General features: G+C 41.6%; 1 protein-coding gene across 2 annotated transcripts in view; it reads right to left on the reverse strand.

Moving 5' to 3' along the window:
- LOC138598188 (connector enhancer of kinase suppressor of ras 2) overlaps positions 1 to 17,190 on the reverse strand; it is a 65,011-nt gene that overhangs the window by 41,811 nt on the left and 6,010 nt on the right. For both annotated transcript variants that reach the window (XM_069669906.1, XM_069669905.1), the window contains exons 2-3: positions 9,165 to 9,328; positions 1,372 to 1,574 (exon numbers count right to left, since the gene is read on the reverse strand). In XM_069669906.1, coding sequence (XP_069526007.1) covers positions 1,372 to 1,574; positions 9,165 to 9,328 — 367 coding nt within the window. The remainder of the gene's footprint in view (positions 1 to 1,371; positions 1,575 to 9,164; positions 9,329 to 17,190) is intronic.

The following is a 17,190-nucleotide window of genomic DNA, read 5'->3' on the forward strand; positions in this document are numbered from 1 at the left end:
TGCTTTAGCTCAACATGCAGAAGTAACTGGTAGCGACTCTAAACAGTGCCTTTCACCAGTTCTTATGATGGTTTACTTTTTTATTTAGTTTTTGCCGGTTGCACAAATTCTAGCTTGATAGGACAGCACACCGTTTTCCTGACAGAAAGAGGAACGGAGCTAGCTTTCGTGCCTTGGTGCGTTTTGTGCAGGTGAAGAGATGGGACTTTGTTTCTGTATAGGTCTGCATCGCCTGTAGTGCTCATTGTCGACAGGAGGATTATGTTGGAAGCGATATCATGGAGTTCAGGATGGGATGTTGAAACCAGGACCGTGTGAGACTGATGATTGGTGCGGTCCCTGTGGCTGTTATTTCTCCTCATCGTGGCCTGTCCCTGCTCTCTTTGACGCCTAACAGGCTCATAATTATAAGCCTGTGGTCCGTCGTATACATATTATTTAACTATTTGTTCACCTTCAATGACAAGGCTGCCATTAAGATCCATATTTATTCATTCTAACCCGTCGCTAACCAGCAGGACGCCCTTATGTTACGTCGTATCCAGTTGTCTGTTTTGATGCGGAAATATAAGAAAACGTACAAAAAATGACTCCAGAAGCCGCTGGAGTGTATTAATTCATATTTTTTGTTGAAAATCTAATTTCTAAATCATTTTCCTACACGTTGATTGACTCGGGTCTCCAACCTGCAAGTTGCTCTTTAAAAATATGTTGAACTTTTGTTGAACCTTACATAAGTGGTCGTCATCTCATTCTAAAATGTGTTCTTGTGTTTTTATTAAATGCTCCTGTCTGTGAGGACTTGGAAATGGGTTGTATTGTTGTGTAAAATTGCATTAGATGAATATGATTTCTGTCATTCTATTACCAAAATGGGCTACTTTATTTTGTTAGGAGGATCGGCATCAGTTTTTTCTCTTTGTTGGTGTTTTTACTTTATTCCGTTCAGTTCATTTATTTACTAACAGTGTGATTTAAAACCAGTGATAGGGCAGTGAGAGAGAGCAATAAAAGCAGCTCTCTGCTCCTCACAGAGAGCAGGAGTGAGTGATAAAGACAAACAACAATATTTGCTTGTGTATCATGGCAGGAGGCTGTGAAACCCACACATCTACCAAAGCGAAACATCGCTTTATTTGTGTGCTCTCAGCTTCATATGGTTCCATAAGCTGATCAAACCTCGCTATAACAGCGCACAACACACCTTTTCTTTGTCCAATGTGCTCCTGTGATCGAGGATCGATACCACTCTAATGTTTACCTGACAGTTAGCTTAGCACAAATACTGGAATCTGGGGGAAACCATTATCTTAGCAAGCTAACATGCTAACGACTTGACTGGTGACTGGCTAACTCTGGTGTGGTCCCTACCTGTCGAGCCAGGCGAGCAGGTTCTTGGCTGCACCGATCAGATCCACCACCGAGGTGAGGAAATCATTGGGTAACCTCCTGGAAGCTCGTCCATCGTAGTGTCCGCCCCTCCGCCGGCCCAGGATGAAGTTCTGGAGGTTCTTCGCCGAAGCGTTGAGCTTGTGGGACAAAGTCCGGAGGTTCTCTGTCTCCAGGCCGTAGTTCTGGAGGACGAACAGAGGGATTCATTTTAGAGGTTTAATCACATTATATTTTTCAGACTTTTACAGGCTTTTGTGAACATGGAAGGCGGTGTTTACAGTTGTCCATCTTGAAGATCTGATAAAATAGGCTTCCATTTTAATTAATACTTTTCATGCCTATTGTCTTCCCTATAACACACGTAATTACAATATTGTGTATTGAGCTGGGATTGTTCTCAAAACATAAGAAGCCTACATTCCATGATGTGCCTGAACGCATCCTGTGTAGGGGACTGAAAATGCTGCTGCTGTTGCTGTGCTAGCATGCTGATTTTTAAACAGCTAATGTGGTTACTTGTTTCAGTGATTTTTTTTAATCAAAAGTTAGAGATATTGATTACAGTCTTGCACTCATTCTGTGAGTTAGATAAGAAGTTTCTTATATCTGTGCGTCAAGTCAGAAAGTGGTAAGCTTAGCCTCCAGACTGGAAGCTAGGAGAGACAGCAAACTAGGCTTCCTCCAAAGTTCAGAATACATACACAGACATACTAATTATTATTGAAATGTTCACTTATTAACAAAGAAATTATAAATTTAAAATCTGTTTTTAGTTAGTAAGCAAAGACAGGAAGTCTAATATGCTATATGGGGTGGCTGTGGCTCAGTGGTAGAGTCGGTCATCTCTCAATCAGAAGGTTGGTGGTTCAACAGTCACATGTCAAAAGTCTCCTTGGGCAAGACACTGAACCCCAAATTGCTCCTGGTAGCTCCCATACCCAGCTAGCAGGGAACGTTCCCATAACATTTGCTAACATAACCTACAAGTTCTAATGACGTTTGAAAGGAAACGTTTGAATCTAATATTCAAAAAATGTTTTTAGGACGTTTATCATTTCAAATAAAGTTCTTAAACTAAGACAAAACGTGTGTTCAGGATGTTATTGAGGCCTGGGATGTCAGAACACCTTTTATAAAACATTTGCTCAATGTTAAAACAACATAAAAACAAAGGTAGAACATGGTACTAACATCCTGAGAATCTTCTCAGGATGTTAGTACGGCCTGAACTAACAGATGGTGATTTATAAAACCTTCCTGAAATGTGATTTGAACATTCTCACTGCAACTTTCTGAACATGTTTTCAGAGAACGTTCTCCTGCTATTAAAAGGAACATTTTGGGAACCAGATGAAAACTTCTCGCTCAAAACATTACCAGAACATCACACGTAACATTCTCAGAACGTTCTGGGTAGCCATCGGGTATGAATGCATAGATCCTGATTGGAAATTGGCATGTGGTGTAAAAGCAGCTTTGAGTGGTCAGAAGACTCGAAAGCTGTATAGCCCATTTACCATCTACCAACATCAAGAAACAGCAACACAACACAAAACTTTATGTGAAAAAAGTCTGCTTAAAGGGGCTGGTAGGCACATTTTTTTTAAACTTTGAAAATAGCAAGGCTAGCTGTGTCCCTTTGCTTCTATTCTTTATGCTAAGCTAGGCTAATCACCCCCCGCTATCTTTTTGTTTTACTCTCCAAAAGAAAGTAAAAATTATTAGATATCAAAATGCAGAACTACAGGTTTGTAAAACACTAATATTAAACCACCAATATTATTAAGCAATATCTTGTTATATACACACAGTGTGTCTTACACATATGGGTCCCTAACCTTATCAATAAGTTATTTTAAGTGAAATAAACTGACATTTTTGAGCATTAGCATTTTAACACAGCAGCCAATCTGTACAGAACACAAGAACACTAAGCTAGATGAGCAGCCCATTGCTGTGTGTGACCCTTTAAATAAACACACATACGCATGCAGAAACAAACACACTCATAACACACACACACAGACCCACTGAGCCACATTGCTCAGCGTCCCAAGGCACCTACAGTCATGTCTTGCCTGACAGAGCCTGATTCCTGCTGACACAAAGGCTACACACACACACACACCCCAGATGCACAGGCTTAGCTAGACGTATCTATTCCTCCTCTGCCTCTAGATCTATTCTACACAGTCACGACCGCAGTGACTACAAAGGAGAGAGGGTTTCACTGTGGCAGCGGAGAGAGGGGGAGAAATGAGGGAATTGAGGAACTAAAGAGGCAGAAGACAAGAGGGAGAGAGAGCACCCAGCTATGCATCTCACTCAAACTGGGTCATGCATACTCTGTGTTCTGTATAATCTTCTGTATTGTGCGTGAATGTACATGTATACATGAACCGAGAGCGTGCGTGTTTGCACAGCTGTAATTAGCCTGTCCTATGATTCGATCTGAAGCTGTGTGCGGCTCTCACCGGGGGACAGAGTGCTGAGATGAAGCGAGGAGAATATTGCCCTGTGTCGTCCGTCTGAATGACGTTGTGTGTGTGTGTGTGTGTGTGTGTGTGTGTGTGTGCGTGTAGAGAAAAGAAGAGAAACAATTTGAGCAGTGCGTGCATATGTGTGCCTGTGTGTGTCAAATCAATACAGTAAGAGGGCGATGCCATTAGAGCAACCACCCCTCCACCTTCATGTCGATGTGGTTGCCATAGCAGCCATGTGTGGAGTGGCCTCTTCTCTATGCTGATATTGCTACCATTGTTCACACGACCACATTCAACCACCGTCTATAAAATACTTCAACAAAAAGGCAGACTTCACCTTTTAATCCTTTTCTTTTTCACAAGTAAAGCATTCATCTGTCTTGCTTCCCTGTTCGGTCTCCAACACTCAGCTATTGCAGACAAAATGGAGAGTGTCTAAGCTTATTAATCGAGAGGATATTGATCGTGCGTGTGCTGCTCTCAGCCTGGAAGATGTGGGTTCACCGTTCAACTCAGGAATACGAGTTTTGCACGATGACTGAATAATATATTTTTGCGGCATTTAGCAACATTTCTACTGCTGCGGCTCAGAGGTAAAGTGGGTTGCCCTTCAATCAGAAGGTTGCTGGTTCGATCCCCAGCTCCTATAGTCTATATGTACCCTTGAGCAAGATAGTGAACTCCTAGTTGCTCCTGAGGCAAAGCCAATTGGTATTTATGCATATGAATGCATTAAAAATGGGCCTTGATTGGCACCATAATTAGAATGCTGACATGTAGGGTAAAGCGCCCTTGAGAGGCCGGAAGACTACAAAGGCGCTATGAGTGCAGTCCATTTACCATTTATTATTGGGTATCAAAGATTAAATCAGTGCTTTGTCTCTTAACTGTCATATCACAAGTGCAATAATCTGCTCCTTAAAAACACAATCCAATTTAAGAAGCTCTACATGTTTTGATTTGCTTTGCACGACAGTTTAAATGGAACTGATTGAAACATTGATATTGTTCCTGTGCAATCAGAAAACAAGTTAAAAGACCAGCAACAGTACAGCACTGTCCAGGGGCAAAACCAAACACAACATTCAACATTCATTTATGCTATAACATCTAAGGACTCCTGTCTAATTAGCATTAATGTTCAAATATAGATGAAAAGGACTCAGAATGTAAATTATGGCCAACTATTTAATAACTTTCACATAACCGAGAGGATTTTAAAAATGGAGCTTGAGTCACACAGTGTAGCACTTAAAAGGAACCAACATAGAAAGCTGACTAATCTGCATGAAAGGAGGAGATGACAGCATGAATCACTTTCTCAGAACAAAAGCAGAACAAAAGGAGAATCGCGACGGATTCCAAACATACAACAGTTACCTAATTATTATTATGGATGTGCCAAGATATTTTAAGTTTCAGAGTTGTTTGAGGCTTGATTGTTAGATTTTTTTTGATAAAGAGGCAGAACATCCTGTCTGTTTGAGTGGGCTTTCCTCAAGGTGCTCTGGTTTACTCTCTTTAGTCTGACTATATGAAGGTCAGATTGATTAGAAACTCTGATTCCTGATACATATGAATGTCATTGCCTGTGTGTTAACCCTAATGAGCTACAGGGTGTATCTTTGCCCTTTGTCCACTGTTATTGAGGATTAGTACCCCAGTGGTACTGAAGAGAAAGAAGAATGTAAAGCTTGGCCAACTAAAACTGAAGGATATTACTTAATGTTGTTACATCGCACTAATTGTTAGAACTTAGAGGGGAAAAAGCCAGGTCTAGAAAAGGGAAGTGGTCCTAAAATAGAACCTTGGTGGACACCACAAGGACTCTTTGAATGTAAACAAGACTAGGTCAAAACCTTGTATGTGGCTGACCACATCAGGTCAATGTGCGCTTTTGTGGGCAATGTGGTACAAGGACTTTCCTTATGAGGCCGATGACAACGTGTTTGAAAGCAGGTGCGTGCTGTGGATGTGGGTGAGGACAGCGGATGAGCAGCGAAGGAGCAGCCCCGCCTACTCCCCGAACAAAGTATCCAGAGCCGTGTAGACAGAGAGTTGCGTCAGCAGAGGTCCAATATGCTCCATGATCTGCCATGCGATGTTGTGACTCTCTTTCTCTCTCTATGGCTCTGAAAGTAAATCATCACTCACTCACTCAGACAGTCAGTCACTCAGTCAGTAAGTCACATACAGACTCATTACAGGGCTGACCCGGTGGTCAGCCAAAAAAAACGTATATCTCAACCTCCCAGTTAGACACGATCGACAAGATACATAAACTTATTTTTGAAAAAAGCATTATTTGTCTAAATCTCTACAAGTTTTAAATATTGAGTATTTAGCGTAAATAATACATTAGAATATTGCAATAAACTGCTGCTATAGCTGACTCTGAATAACTATTTAAAGCCATGGTGTGTTTTCTGCTGAAATTTAATTTAGATTTTTGTTTTTTCTTCAATTTTTACACTTTTTATGTAACATCAATACAATGACACAGATGTCAGTGTCATTTCAGTCCATCTTTCAATCCAGATTTTGGCATGAGCAGCTTTTTATCCTCAAGTTATGCCCATTTCTCAGCACATGTTGCTGAAAATTCCCTGAACCCCCAGAAACCTACTTAGCATATATGCTCGGGGCAAAAACTCGATTGCACAGACATAAAAGAAGGGACTTTCCCACATTTACAGTGAGACTGAAAGCCCAGTCAGCGCTTGGAACTTGCATTGATCCAGGCCCACAGAAGCTCCACATTTTAGCTGCAGGAAGACCAGAAAGGCATAATGGTAGAGCCAGGGGAGCAGGGTTTTGCTCTCCATATGATGGTTTATACTGCTGACTATAGTGAATCATCCTATATTATCCAAATATTCACAGTGTCTGCGGGTACTATAGAGCTTCATCCCTTTGTTAGCTGCAGAGTACAGTTAATGAGAGGAGGTCAGTGGAGATTTGCTATCCCCAGAGAACCTGAAAGCATAAATCTGTTTTATTACAACTTGGGTCTCATTTTTCCAGTTTTGGCCGTCATTTCTATTGATTATGAAAACATTTTACTCAACAAAATTATTGCTGAGATCTGAGAGCACAGCAGTTTTGCATCAACAGAGTCCAAAGGAGGAAGACATGAGCAGTAGAATGATGAGAGAAGTTTTAAACCAGCTGGCAGTTTTTGCCAGATCGAATCCACAGGTAAGTGCACCCAAAATGTTGGAAACAATCCCTCTTCAGTGCACACACCTATAGAAAGCTTATGACAGGTCAAAATGAAAGCATTAAGTCTGTCTGTAGAATCATGACTGATGACAGTTTGGTTAATATTATTAATTTGGTCCCAAAGCACCCAAACACATCTCGGCAATTAACTTGATAAGTGAAGTGTTATTATGGATAACAGGATAGGAAAACTAAGACTACGAAAATAGGAATGATATGACGAAAAAAAAATAAAACCCAAGTCATAACCAAGCGGCAACCTCTGGTGTTGAAAAATGAAGCCAATGCGGAGGTGCAAAAAAACTGCAGTTCCTTGAGTGGCCACTTGAGGCTCCAGAAAACAATAAATAACATTACAGCAGGTGGGAAAATGCCAATTTTTACAGCAGAAATAAACATGTTTACAGCCTGGAACAAAAAATGTTTTTTGTTATAAATAGCTAATTTTATTATTCAAGATAACTTTAGTTATTTTTTTTATAACAAGCATGTTTTAATTATATTAAGCCTTAAATCATAGGGGCGGGGTCACTTGAGTGACAGGTAGATCACTGCTGGCTGTCTGCTAGACGTCAGCACAGACACACAGTCACTGAACTTCACCTGTTTGTGTTGTTGGAGACTTTTGGGGATTTTTTCATTCAAAGTTTGGACAAATAATCTCTCTCTGTAGGATTTATGGAACGTTATGGCCATGCAAGAAGTCTGAGCTCCAGCTTTTTGGTGAGTTAAATGTGAGTATAATTGTATTGACATATTTTAGCACTAAGTAGCAGGTATACTGTGCCCACTATAGGTAGCTTGTTAGCCTGTTCTGTGTTTATCAAGCATTTATTTAATGGTCGGCCAGTAAATAGGAGTCACGAGTTGCTGGTTTTTCCCCGGAGAGATTATAGCGGACCGTAGTGATGAGAAGATCAGTTATTTTACGTTTCCTGTTACGTGTCGTTCACCGGCCGCGATCCCACCGGGCGAGCGAGCAGCGAGTCCACTACTTGATTAGTCTGATAAATAAACACCTGCAGTCAGTCACCGGCACAAACAGAATCTCCTCTGTGGGAAACACGAGGTTAAACTAGCTCATTCACAAGCTAATGGATCAGCCACAGACACAGACTGTTTAGCTTTGGTAACTTGGCGTTTGTCACCCTCTCATCCACATTTGGTCACTTCAGGCTCCAGTACACCAACATGGCGGTGGCCATATTCCAGCCTCATTTTCGCAATCAAGAAACAAATGGGTGACATCATGGTGGCTACGTCTATCATTTATAGTCTATAGTCATAACACACTGAAATGATCCCTCACAGCAGTAGTTTAAGTGATACATCTTGACGACCTGGCACTCCTATGTGTGTGGTGTGTGTGTGTGTGTGTGTGTTTCTGTGCGTGTGTGCATATGTTTGTGCGTGTCCAGTTCCAGGACATATGGTGATTGCTGCTGTGGGACACTCATTCCCATGCTGGAACGTTTGAATGAGAAGAGGTGCTGATTAGCAACACACACACACACACACACACACACACACACACACACACACAAGCATGTGCACCACCTACACACACTTTCACACACACTCACACACATTTAAACAGCCCCAACTAATCCAGCCATGTGTGCCTGGGAGATAAGGTGCATCCTGCATACTCTTTCTACATACTCTCTCTCTTCCCCTCTCTCTCTCTCTCCTTCCCTCTCTCTCTCTCTCTTTCTCGCTCTGGGAGAGTAGCACCTAATTCCCCCTAATTCTCTAATCCTGAGCAGGGCCACTGCACAGACAGTCAGCAGTGACCGAGGCAGTGCACACAAAGTAGGGCCAAAATGACTTTTCTAGCCTTTGCCTAAGTCAATATCAATAACTGGTGGAGGGAAAAAACAACAAATATACATCTCTCTACATGTGTGAAAAGATCATTTGAGTTGAAGTGAACGCTGTCTCCCTGGTCATCCACAAATTAGAGGTTAAAAAACACACAACAACAAATGAGACCTGCACGTTCCCTCCTTCCAAAACTTGATTTACAACTTCAGTAACAGCTTCTGTAAGCGAGAGCGGCTGACTGACCAGGGCACACAGGAGGTCGACAGCTTCCAGGATGAGCTCCTGATGTCCTATTCTGGTGACACCCAGCTCCTCCAGCTCCTGATGGGTGATGTGCAGCAGCTGCTCTCCGCCCATCTGCTCCCGCTCGAAACTCTTCACGTACTGCTGGAGACAGTCGTCCAGACCTGAGGAGAGACACAGACAGACGCAGGTTAGTTGGTGCTGATGTTTATCCACTATCACTGAGAATAACCGAGCCTTAGTCGAGGAGTGATTTGTGTTTTAGAAAGCGGCACCTCCAGAGACAAAAAGGGGAATACGAAGAGGAAATATTGATAATCTACAGAGAGAAATACATTGAATATTGAATGGCAGACACCCACAGAGAAACACACAATGTGTTTTATCTTAATCTATTCGAATAAAATCCAAACACCAGCCTGAGGCCTGACGTTTCGAGGCTTAATTGGCGACTTTCTGTCACCTAGAAAACACATCTGTTTGGCTTTCCAGTATCTCGTACACCATGCGGTAATAAGATTTCCTTTGATGTCACTGCTTTTTTGCATACAAAAGAATAAAACAAAGGCTTTTTAGTGCTTCCAGAGTTTGAAGGAAAACTAAATTTCATGCACATTCTGAGTGATTAAGGGTGTGTCCAAGATATACCTGGAAAGATGTGAGTAACATATTGATGACTGACTCTCTGCTGTAAAGCTGCGGCTGCCTGCCACGCAGAGAGCCAATCAGCTGCACATAGACGTGGTGGGTCCGGGATATTATTGATCAGTACCCGCCTCAGGCTCTCAACCAAACAAAGTCAGCAGAAAGCGCACCTCCCCACAGACCTAATGAACAAGCCTGCTCCGAAATGAGCACACGCAGAGCAAAAACGCATGAGAGGAAGTAAATCCATACACACACACACACACACACACATGGAGCCTCGGCTAAACACAAACAACTACACTCTTTCTTTCTTCGAACACTCGCTTCAACACAATCACACAAATACAATTACAACTGCTGTTGTTATTCAGGGTCTCGACGCCTCTGCGGAGGCATGTTGTTAAAGCCGAGTGGAGCTGTGAGGAAAACACTGATGCCCAAGGGAAGCGATGCTGACAGAGAGCAGACAGTGTGGTAGCACCTTAACACAGTCACCACACACACACACATACACACACACGCACGCACACTCGCTACAAAGGATGAGCAAGAGGCATCTTGCTCTTGGTATGCCATGGGACACAACAGACAAAATAGAAGCCCACTGTTGCTCTGAGTGACATGGACAAACAGTCTTGTTACATTGAGCACAGAAGAGCAATTGTAAACCCAACACATCGGTGAGAGGCGCTGCTCTGTGGCAAAGCAAGAGAAAATTGTTTAATGGAATACATTCCCTATGGGCAGACACTCATATCCCACACGTTCGAGTGTGTTTCACAGATGATAATACAAGAGTATCTGACTCAAGGCTGCTTAGATATCGAGGTCGTACATGAAGTGTTTAAAAACTGTACATGTGAAAACAAGTGGGTGCATGTGAGCAGTTGTTTTACATGTGCACGTGTTTCATTGTCATACTGCTGTAGAACATTCAAGCAGTTCTTACGAATATAAAACTGCTCTAATATCTTTATACTGTATACTACCACCAGATGGGGAATGTACTTGAAAAACTTTACTCAAGTACTTCACTTAGGTACCACTTGTACTTTACCTAACAGTTTCTATGTCACGCCGCTTTCTGCTTTATGCAGCTCCACTGCAATTCAGAGGACAATATGGAAGTGTTCACTTCACTAACACACAGTATATACGTAGTTACCTAATACTTCCAAAACTACAATTTACTGTTTAAAGACTTCTCTCTTCTTTGTTTCTGTTGTGAAATAACAGGGTTAGGGTTAGTTAGAAAAAGGTAATTTAACTCCTTCAGTATCACCAACTAACAACTCAGTAATCTGACATGTGACAGGAGGAAACTGATGTTTTTGTATTGGTGCACAAACCAAAAACGAATGGTTTAACCTTTAACCTTTTATTTGGCCATCATATGTTTTTTAATGTAAAATATGGAGCAACTATAGATGTAAAATTTAAATAGTGGGTATAAAAAGTACAATATTTGCCTTAGAAGAAGCATTAAATTACTTAAAGTTATAATCTCGAAGATCTCAGCTTCGTTCTCTTTGGCAGCACCTGTGGTGATAAACTGTAATAGCGGGAGCACACTTCCCAGATATCCAGACAGTGCTGCATGTGTGACGTCCACGGTTGGCTCCGGTTGTAACTCTTGATTTTCCTCGCTGACGGTCGCTTTCCTTTTCAGACTGTTTGCTTCATCTGAGCGTCGAGTTTGTTTCTTTCTCTTTGGATTTTCACTTATTCTTGAAGTTGTATCTGTAGTCAGATTACTTTTTACTCGCAACACTTGCAGAGACCGGAAAAGCAGCCGCTTAACTCCGCCTACCCTCTCTGGCAGACCAACCACTATTGGATAATAGAAACACGTCACTGACTGGGCGCCGCTTGTGACTTTTTCTGTGAAAGTCGCCACAGACACCCAGTCTGTAATACTGAAAAGGCTTTCATCAGTGGGCCATACACTCAATCACCATTGTGTTACCTCATTAGTGATAGATAGTGACTTTAACAGACATTTATTTACATGAAAATCTTCAAGAAGAAGTACTAAAATAAACACTGTACTGAAGTTAAAATCCTTCTCCCCAACATTGTTACATATGAGAAATGTTTTATTTTTGAAAATCTGTCACACTTTTTCACATTATGTGTTTTCTGTGTTTTTGGCCTTTTATGTCTTTATTGGGAGAAAGAGGACAGTGGATAAAGTCGAAAGTAGGGGAAGATCAAGCGGGGACGACAGCGGGGCTGGGAGTTGAACCCATGGCTGCCGCATCGAGGACTGAGCCTCTGCACATTGGTCGTGCGATTTAACCGCAGAGCTAAATCAGCACACCTCTTTCACTTTCTGTTCATTCTCACACATAAGATTTGTATCTTTCTTAAGAGAAACCAAAAAAACTGTGCTATTAATTTCTTCGTTTGAATAAAAATGTTCCTGGTAACAAATTCTTGAATGAGATTAAGCGCACCACTACATACCAGCATTATATTTAAATAGCTCATTTTCATTCCTTTCGCTGTAAAATGTTTATTTCAGATGAATAATAGTCTAGTGTAGTCTATGAATCATCAGCAGTGTTGGCAGAGATATGCACAAGTGGACTGAGCGTGCAGATTTCTTTAGCTGGCCAGCAGCGATGGGAGCGGAGACGGCCATGCAGAGATCACAGAGGCAGAGCAGAGAGAAAGCCCTGCAGCTGATAAGGAGGATTTCTGAATATGAGATTCCAAACCATCGCTAGAACAGAGATATGAGAGAATACAAAACAAAAAAAGACAGCGCTACTTCTCAAAATGGACGATGTTCGGTCCACGAGCCTCCTCTGCTACTCCTTCACTCTCATATTTGTCCTTTCCCATTTTCATTAGGAGAATACACCGAGGCACTATGTGGCTTATTTGGGCCTAATTAAAATGTAATATCTTAAAATATCTGCAAAATGCGGAGAGTATTACCTTCATTGCACATTTAAGATTGTCTGCAGGTGGAATTTATTGATAGTTGGACCTTTTTTCCTCCATGTTTCCCTCTTTCCACCTACAGTTGTGTATAAATTATATAAAGAAGTGATGAATAAAAAATCAAAAAGGTTCAGGCTGACTGCTTCCCTCAGGAAACTACCCTACTATGGCGAGGTATGTACTTCAAGTATGCAACACACACACACACACACATTTAGCATTTAGCACCCATTCTCCTTAAGGTAAGATGGGACTTGTTTTCCAATCTGTGTGATTTATCACTCGCTCACTTGTGCAAGAACATGCACAGATCTGCACAGACGCAGAGAGGCATACATTCACACATATACATACACATTGTGACACACAGCTGCCGGCCAATGGGATGAGTCAGAATGCCTCCCCTAGAGGACAAACAGCTGATCTGGGTTCATCTGCTGACTTGAAATGCCAGCTGGAAATAGCACATGGGGCTCGCTATCACAGACTAACTCAAACATAGCGGTCAGATTTGTCAGTATGCACCTCTGCAGACAGTTATTTAAATGATGCAGAAGTTATTAGTCGAGATCTGCAGCACTGCAACAAAGACTTTCTGCACAAGCTCCTTCTCATATCAGCCTGTTTGTTCACTGCAGGACATATAAAAGCTGACCTCTCGCTTTAGTAGGCCGCGCAGTGTAATAAGAGTCAAACAAATCGTAGCCTGCGTGCAGTGGAAACAAACAAAAAGTAATTTTGCATGAGTAATGTCAGAAGTGTGTCTCTGTGCAATCAAGTCGAAAGCTTATTCTAGTTTCCCCTGGGAGCTAGACGGACTTGAGAAGAAGATATTATACCAGAGCTCAGCCGTATGAGTCTGTGCTTCCATCAGCTTCTACAGCGTGTGGAGTCGCTACAGAGGCCGATGCTAACAACACTGTGTTCCATGTAAATATTGTGTTTTCCTGCTGCGATTCAAGGACTCAATATTGAATAGTATTTGCTGAACCAGGGTATCACCTGCTTATCTCCCAGGTTGTTACACTTTAAATAGATCTACTCAGCTGTCATTTTCTCTACAGTCTGAGACAGTTTAATATACTGAATCATCTACAGGTATATTTTATGGACAGATTTGTGCATAAAGCATGATGGACGTTACCCAAAACATTCTAAATTCTGCCATTAAGCTTCACAAATTGTCAGTTGGAGGCAGCTCAGTGTATCCTTGTCTTTTAATTGGACCGAGAGCCTCAAGAATCTTTGTTAGAACAGCACAGCATCAGGTTTCATGTCTGCCTCTATTTTGTGCTTGGTTCCAAAAAGTCTATGTTCTCATGTTGTTTGCTCTATGAGCTATAGGCTACGTCATTAAAGCACAATTTCATGTGCTCAGTTTGAATTGGCCTGGGCTCATTTGTAAAAGCATGACCCAATCAGGAAAAGGCTAAATTTGAATCAAAGTCTGATTGCATTGGTGGAGTCTTTGTTAATATTTCCAGCCAACTAACAATCAAATCTGATCAAACTACACTACAACACTCCAGTTTGAAGAAAATACACTCATTATTTTGTGTTAAACTCTTAATACAGAATAAAGACAGGATTTTTCTTAACTCAAAATTTGATCATTGTTTGTTTAGTCAAGAATATTTCATGTAAGAGAGACTTTCTATTTGAAACCCGTTTGCAGGGCTTTTAGCTCCAACAATCCTTCGTTTTTCTGAATTAGCATAAAGTAAAAAAAAAAAAAAAATTCAGGTACATTCATTTGGCAGAGCTTGTGTTTTATGAATGACAATTTCAAAGATGATGTTTTTCTTATAAATTGCTTAAAACTCACCGATTTAGATTATGAAGAATTCTGCATTATTTTCCAATCATTGTGTACAGCTGCAGGGTGGAGTTACAGTCTGTTAATCATCGCAGCAGATTAACCAATCAAAAGGATTTGGTTACTATGCATCAACAAAAACACATTGCACATCATTTTTTTGAATGCCGTTGAACAACAACCTCCCCATAAAGGCTCTGTGCTTGTTTTTCACAGTTCTTGTTTTGTTTCTCCACCCTGATGTGAGATACAAATATCTTAGTAAGCAAAACTGAAACATCTCTGTAAGACACAGTGGAGGATCCCCTGACGCCTGCCATCACTAAATGCCAGTGTGCTGAGGCTTGAACAGGCGTCTCATGTTGACAGCTTCATCCACATTTCATGCAATTCCCTCCAATCTTTTTCTCTTTCCTGGGCAAAATAAAACCCGTCCTCTTCGGAAACACGAGGGTTGCCAGGCAACCAGAGAGAGAGCGAGCGTGCGAGAGAGAGAGGCCTCGGAGCAGAAGTGAGGGATCAGCAGTTGCTGCCCCTCAGGACCCTGCACTGATGCTAGGCTAAGGAGCACACATACACAGTAAAATCACACACATACTGTAGCCTATATATGCAGCCCACACACTGACTGAAAGCTTGTTGAAGGCAGTGACAAAAAAAATAGGACTGCATTTACAGCTGAATACAGCTCAGTTCTACTTTGCAGCTTGGCCATTAACATCAAGTGAAATCAGGCTTTTCAAACCTTGTTTTCCTCTGAGACCACGATTGGGTCAGACTGGAGCGGGGCTGAGAGCGGCGGGCAGGCAGCACAGACTCCCGTCCCGTCGCCTCGCCCCCTTCTGTGAGCCTCCAGCTGGAGTAAGTGCTTCAGTGAGTGCGAAGAAAAGACACAACACTCACTAAAAATACTCCTGGTGTGAAATATTCATCACATCATGACAGAATATTCTTAAGACTGTGGCATTTTAGCTCCCCAGTATGTGAGCTTTCAAGTGCACCACAGCTCGCTCTCTGAAATCCAGCTAGCAGGGAGGTGTCAAGAGGCAATCCGAAGGAACAGGGAGATGGAAAACAGGGTCAACGAGGAAGCTGCGAGGAGTTCCAAGGCAGAGCTCGACTCTGAGGATCTAACCGACCTGAGAGAATGTGAAGTGACTACATGACTACAGAAGTAAAGTAATATGTTAACAGGAACTTCATCTTTACCTCAGAAGCCCTAACGATCCCCAATCTGCCCCATTCTGTCTATTTTCAGCTGTAGTTTGGGAAAAGGAGGAGACCTAGAGGACGGTGGAATTCACTGCTTGCAAAAAGTGTGGAAAAGAATCAATCTTTAATTAAATCCTAGAGAAAAGGGTCCATGCAATAAGTCCACATTGGCTTCTACTAAACAAAAGCACAAAATATGCTCTTATGCTAACATTAAAGCTGCTATTCTGAATATGTTTTTGCAGGGGCTCCACTGACTGTATTTAATGTAAAAGGGGTCACCTCTAGTGATGATCCCACAGACAATTATCACCCAACTCTTCAGTTTCTCTCAGTTACGTGTAACATTTTACAGCTTTTTAACTCATTGTTTTGGTTTGACAGCTGCGCCTTTGCTAGTTTTGATTCACACCCACATCATGGAGCTGTTTCACAAAGAAATTCCACTAATAATCCCACTGACAAAATTAGCAACTAGCTGTTGAACATACTTTATCCTCCTGATGCTAACTATATGTCAAATATTTTCCGTAGAAGTTTGTGTTGAGAAAAACAGAGCTAGAAGAAGACTTATATTAGCTAAATAGCCAACTCAAGAAAGAATCAAAGTATATGCTCCTGAAATGTTAGATGTCCAGTTCACATGCGTAGCTAGCTAAGTCAACTAGTGAGATGGCAGAGAGGACAGCATGGAAGTATTCCCATTATATTTTTGGACAAAAGGGACAAGAACAACATCACAGTGAAATTTAAGTTGTGCTTGGAGGATAAGTGCTTCTCAGCTGCAAAGAGCATCTGCAGCTAAACACAGCTCTGCAACACTGGTGGGACTAAGAGCCTGTGTTGTATTGTTTTCAATGAAACAGCTGTGCCTAATACTTTAATTTTTGGTAATGAAAAACCAATCTTACATATTACTTTTCTCAGTAGGTAACGCAGTAATGCAACTTTTGTATGGCAGTAATCTTGTAATATAACAATTTACTTAATATTACCCAACACTGATCACTAATACATAAGCCTACATTACTTTCATCATTCAATCAGGCTTTGTTTGTGATGCCTCTTGACAATATATCCCCCAACTGCGTACTTTTCCCATTGTCAGCATTTAACACAAAATAAGACGACAGAAAAGACACAGTGGTTTATAAAGTGGTTGTTTGTTAACATGTACACTGTAGCTGTGTCCTAATCCAGGGGCTGCAGCCTTCGAAGGCCGTATTTGAAGGCCAATTTTGTCATAAAAGCACTTCAAAGGCTGTCCCATTTCGAAGGCTCCTTCAGATGTGGCCGACAAATGTGTACTCCTGGGTTCCATCGGGTGCATCCTTCGCGGCCAAACGTATCCCGAGATTCATTGTGTGGCAATTCAAACGAAATGGACTTTTAAACGGCCAA

This window comes from Semicossyphus pulcher, unplaced genomic scaffold (assembly GCF_022749685.1).
Source record: "Semicossyphus pulcher isolate SPU_LCO1_2020_fin unplaced genomic scaffold, fSemPul1.0.p SCAF_2, whole genome shotgun sequence".
NCBI classification, from domain to species: domain Eukaryota; kingdom Metazoa; phylum Chordata; class Actinopteri; order Labriformes; family Labridae; genus Semicossyphus; species Semicossyphus pulcher.